A 5514-nucleotide genomic window follows, 5' to 3' on the forward strand; every position below is an offset into this window, starting at 1 on the left:
TGACAATGTCAACAATCCGCCAACAGGGGCAAATGATGCTGCACGCAACGGCCAAAACGCACCAGTCCAACCGCCAGAAGCAAAATCTGTTTGGTTGTTCCAGCAAGATTTCGGAAGTGCAGATGAATTCAGCACATTTTTGGAGACTGAAGGTTGCTGGTCTAAATTGAAAACTGAACATTTAAACAAAGGCGTCAAAACAACGTACCGATGCAACGATGTGAAGCGTCGTGGTGAACAATGCAATGCGGGTGTCTACACGTTGCATGGTGGCATTCCGAATGACCCATCGATCAAACTATTCCGAAAGAGTTTGGATCATTCATGCGGCACATCGACCAATCGCAACAAAAGCGTTCCGGACGACATTCAACAGTTTATTATTGATCAATACAACGTTGGCAACAAATTGCAAGCAATAATAATGCTTCTGCGCAATCGGCCAGATTTGCAAACAATCCCAGACGAAAAGCAAGTGAAAAATGTGATCCAATATTATCGGAAAAAGACGAGCGTCGACCCAGATGTTTCGATTGCCAACTTGAAAGATTTCGTGAACGCTCACTCAGCTGTGCCACAATCTTTGGACGACGCTTTCATTGTGAGTGCAGAGTTTTCCCCTCCGCTTACACCCGATGACCAAAAGTTTTTCCGCATCTTCTACTCAACCAAGCGCCTGCTCACGCATGCAACATTGTGCAATACCTTACATTGTGACGGCACATACAAACAGTTGATTCACGGTTTTCCAATCCTTGTCATTGGCATAACGGATATGGCGATAAAATTTCACTTGACCGGCATCGGAGTGTGTTCCGGAGAGAGCACCAACGATTACAAGTTCCTGTTCGATTCGTTGAAACTCGGTGTCAGTAAGGCGACAGACAAGGAACTTCGTCCAAAGGCTGTAATGGGTGATGGTGCTGCTGCCATTTCACGAGCGGTGCAGCTATCGTTCGAGGAAAACGTCGTGCGCATGATGTGCTTCTATCATGTTATGGCTAATGTTGAAAAAAGATCATTCAACAAGGGTGAAAATAAGGCCGACATCAAAGATGACATCCGCACACTACGTCACAGCTATGACCAGGCAACGTTCGATGCTGGCGCAAAGTTATTTCTGAAGAAATGGCAAAAGAAGGAAAAGGATTTTTTGGCCTACTTTCAAGAACAATACCTCAAAAATTTGCCAAATTGGTACTTCGGAGCATCGAAAGAAGCGTCAAATGCGGGCGTTCCAGGCACAAACAACGCTACGGAAAACTTCAACAAGTCTATGAAGCAGACGCAAACGAACTACGAACGGTAAACTCTGTCGGCCTACCTGGGTGATGCCATCGGCTACGTACGGGATCGTTCGAAATATTACATTACCAACCCGCCACCTAAAACCGAAGCAGTTCTCACCGATGAACTCCGAATGAAAGGTCATCGGTACGCCAAACCACTTTACAAAAGATGATACGGAATTCTTCGTCTTTTCCGGTGAACGACCTGGCAAAGTGACATCCGCCGATGTTCTGAAATTCAGTGAACAAAAATGGAAAAATTTCAAAGAATTCGCTCAAAACGCATTCCAAATGCACCGCATCCAAATCAACCGCTCGGAATGGAAACAATCAGTTTGTACCTGTCCCGCTTTTGGCCATGACTACATTTGCAAACACATTGTTCACCTGGCGTACAAACTTGCTCTTCTGGAACCACCGATGGATTTGCTGGAAAAAACCACAAGTGTTTCTCCAAAGAAGAATCCACGAGGTCGGCCACGCAAAGCTACTCCAGCTTTAATTCGTGATTAGGGTCATTTCGTTTTTCTTTATTCATTTCATATCAAGCTCAATTTTCAGTTGTTTTTTTTTAGATTTTACGTTCGCTTTTCGATTTTGAATATTACAAATAGCAGACCTATGTATTTTTCTTGAATAAACAGGATTACTTTGAATATTTTGAAGAAAAAAATCAATTCTCCGATCTTTATTTGTGAAATGCAAATGTGAATTCCAGTCGGATTGATAGTTGCACATTTCAGAGCCGTAGCAAATAAGGGGCTAGGGGGGGCATTGCCCCACCACGCGTTTGAATTGCCTCCACGCATTTTTCTCATTAATTAAATCGATGCTAGAGAAAAAAGATGAAGAAGAAAAGGAAAAAAATTAAAGGACAATCGAAAACAAAAGCAATAAACAAAACTATTTGTATGGTTTATACCGCGATCACAGTTTATTTATATATTTTTTTAAATGCGTTTGACAAGAAAGCTTCGTATCACATTCAATCAATTTCTTAAAATAATTGTACTTTGCGATTTTTTAGTGCATTGAATCTTAAAAGAACTTTGTCTAGGTCTAAAAAATCAAGCTCGAATGCCAGAAACGATAAATTATTTAATCTATCAGTCAACATGCTAATACGTTGAGGACGCATGATTCGTGTCAAGGCCGAAAATGATGACTCGCATACTGCCGTTCCAGATGGGAAAGTTTCGATTGCTGCAAAAAGGTTGTACATGTTTTCCATTCCTTTGCGCACCTTATATAGCTCTGCCAGTACTTCGGTCTTGATTTTTTTATCTTCCTGTCTTTTCAAATCGTTGAATTTCTCATTCTTTGCACGAATTCCGTCCATGTACTCTTTGGCAATTTTTAGCTCAATTTCATTTGGCAATTCAATCCCCAACTCGATCAAAGGCTGCAGCTTTTCCAAATCCATCTCATCTGCTGTATCGATAGCTGTGAGAATGGCATCGTTTTTTTCGAAACGATCTGTCATTTCTTTTAACACAATGTCGGTCGTCTTTTAACACAATGTCCCAGTGTTTCTTCGACAACAGAATCCTTTAGCATTGTTGATTGGCGTCGATTTCGAATTGGGCGACTTGCAGCGAGAGCCGATTCTGTAAGCCCCAATTTCCGCAAAAGATTTGTTGCTTGAGAGTTGTATTTTCCGAAATTATCTTCTGTTCTCATTTTTTCAATCGTTGTGTAAACGACTCTAATGAGTACCATCGAATCTTTGTATCCTATCTCTCGGCCTTGCAATTGTTTTGTTACTGGTTCAATCGTTTGTAATAAATCCTTCATGAAAATCAATACGAATACAAATTCTAATGGGGCCATTACGTTATACAATCCGGCTGCTAATGCAACGTCATCACCATCGAATCCTGCTGCACCGGTTATCTGAGGCAAAGTATTCATAATATGTACATAACTTTCATATATGGATTTTGAAGCACGTAAATGGCCAACCCAGCGAGTTTCAATTAATTTCAAAATGGAATGGCCTTCGTAATGTTGTTTTACTTTGTGGCGACGGAAAAATTTTGCAATGAGTTTTGCCTGAAAATGTTTAAATATGCGTTAGGCACAGTACACATTCATAATCGAAGATAATTGACAGCTAAATATCAAACCTGGTCAAAAAACTGTTTCACTAGTTGAACACTTTCAATGGCCTTAATTATAACCAAATGAAATTGATGGTTCAGACAGTGAAAATACGGTATTTTTCGTTTCAATTCGTCTTGAATCAATCTTTGCACACCACCATTTTCCCCGTTCATCACAGCTGCACCGTCATAGCATTGACTGAAAACATACACGAAGAGATTAAATACATTAACACATACACGCACAAATAATTTAATTAATAACAAGGAAGTACTTACCACAACATTCGTTCATTACGTATTTCATTATCTTCAAGTATTTTCAATGTCTGTTTAGTGAAATACAGAGCATTCAATTCAGCGAATGTTTCCATCGTAATGATGCTTTATTGAACTTGGCCTTTTCGCACATATCTTGCAGCAATCGAAACACATCCATTGTTCTGTTTATCCTTTGTCCCATCCTCTAGCAATGTGAAATATGGTACGTCTGATTCCATCACGTCTTTAGCCACTGCCTCGCGTACCATCAAAGCCAAAAGCGCAATTATCTCATTTTGAATATCCGGTGATCGATATGTGTAATGTCATGGCATATCCGATTCCCATTTGCGAAGATTTTCGTTGTTGGCTTTTGTGTGTGAGAATAATTTTTCGAACAAACCTTCATCCATATGTTTGTCGATATTATACGAGCCACGAAAATCCATCTCGCCTTTAATCGTTTGATAAACAACATGCACTGTCACTGTCAGAACTACTACTTCATTTTTATATGTAGATGCTATTGTATTCCATGTTAATTAGCATCGGGCAATAAATCACCAAAACTTGCATATGAAACAAATGTAATCAATGTAGTTGTGTCGAGTTTTGAACTAGAATAACACTTATTTTATACGCATGTAATGATGGCTTTGAATTTTTAAAAATAGACGTTAAATTTGTTTAAATATCTTTGCCCCCCACGCAAAACAGTGTTGCTACGGCTCTGGCACATTTGGAATGAAGGGAGTGATCAAATTCGAAGCTGTCACATTTGTAGACTACGAATCGTTGCAAGTCACACCTACACATAAACACCATAGCACACAACTGACGTGGTATTCGATCAATGAAGTGAGTAACCAAAATATGTGCTTGAAATTTTAAACTCAACCTTTTCAAAAGAAATAAAAAGAATTTTCTCCACTTCAGCCAAATATTCTTTTGAAAGTGACTTATTTTCACATAGATTCAATAAAACTTCCATTTCGTTCAACAATTATTCAGCAACTTTCGTAGAGTATTATGAGTGTTGTGCTATTTTTCAGTCTGAATTCTATTTTAATTAAGATATTTCCAATGTAAATTTATACTTGATTTATCAACATTTCGCAAACTCTTCAAATTCACTTGGAATTCAGATTTTTTTCAGTATAATTTTGTTCATTAGCAAAGAAAAACTGAACTGTCAGATTTCACATTCTATTCATTTTTTGTTTCAACTTTTGCAAATAGACTTGCATTGGTTATGGATATGAATCCAAACAAAAGATACTTCGAATGGTCGTGTAACTAACGACTAAGCTAGGCAACATTGCAGACAAAATAGAGCAAGGGTAAAATATCAAGGAAGAATGATCGGATGACAGTGAATTTGATTTGTTGACACATTCGATTGGAAGAAACGTGAAGATGCAGCGACAGCGAACATCGAATTGGCAGGTGGTAATTATTATTTTTGGTTTTGATGTGAATGTTGTGGAAGAAGAAATAAAATGCGAGTATAGAGAATAGAAATCAGAAACAAATACATTATTGCTAGTGGAATTATAATCACCACGAATATGATTTCAAGAAGTAGATTTGGTTTTTCGTTCGACTTTTCTTAACCCCACTTTATGCTATCGGAACTGAGCAGACTCAATACAAAGAGAAACATGAAATACAGTGAAACATGTCCATAACAAAATCCTATGGAGAAATTTTTTCCCACTATTGATAAGAATTCTAGGTTTATTCACAGGTTTTACTGTATATGCAAAATAATTATTCTGTTTATGTGAACTTCAATATATATTTATTTTTTTTTATTTTTATTTTATTAAACACCGCCAAGCTCTGGCTGAATATAATGTGGG

General features: G+C 38.2%; 2 protein-coding genes across 2 annotated transcripts; one reads left to right on the forward strand and one right to left on the reverse strand.

The window, feature by feature from the left end:
• Nucleotides 1-26: 26 nt before the first annotated feature.
• On the forward strand, nt 27-1827 carry LOC129573806 (uncharacterized; the record flags this gene model as incomplete). Its single annotated transcript, XM_055454908.1, has 2 exons — nt 27-1305; nt 1424-1827. Coding segments are annotated over 2 exons (1658 nt in total), but the record flags the coding sequence as incomplete, so codon positions are not given.
• Nucleotides 1828-2366: 539 nt separating this feature from the next.
• LOC129573805 (uncharacterized) lies at nt 2367-4352 on the reverse strand. Its single transcript, XM_055454907.1, has 3 exons — nt 3671-4352; nt 3416-3590; nt 2367-3341 (listed from the first exon to the last, which is right to left on the reverse strand). The coding sequence occupies exons 1-3, from the start codon at nt 3763-3765 to the stop codon at nt 2778-2780; spliced, it is 834 nt and encodes a 277-aa protein (XP_055310882.1). The 5' UTR covers nt 3766-4352; the 3' UTR covers nt 2367-2777.
• Nucleotides 4353-5514: the final 1162 nt, after the last annotated feature.

This window comes from Sitodiplosis mosellana, unplaced genomic scaffold (assembly GCF_009176505.1).
Source record: "Sitodiplosis mosellana isolate CC-2019 unplaced genomic scaffold, AAFC_SMos_1.0 Smas_scaffold_6104, whole genome shotgun sequence".
NCBI classification, from domain to species: domain Eukaryota; kingdom Metazoa; phylum Arthropoda; class Insecta; order Diptera; family Cecidomyiidae; genus Sitodiplosis; species Sitodiplosis mosellana.

Bases quoted from the DNA above. Each gene is read 5' to 3' on its own strand.
- LOC129573805 (XM_055454907.1), bottom strand. From the start codon at position 3,765: ATGGAAACATTCGCTGAATTGAATGCTCTGTATTTCACTAAACAGACA. The intron at 3,591-3,670 runs GTAAGTACTTCC...GTATGTTTTCAG, and splicing joins CGTAATGAACGAATGTTGTG to TCAATGCTATGACGGTGCAG. The intron at 3,342-3,415 runs GTTTGATATTTA...AAACATTTTCAG, and splicing joins TGAAACAGTTTTTTGACCAG to GCAAAACTCATTGCAAAATT.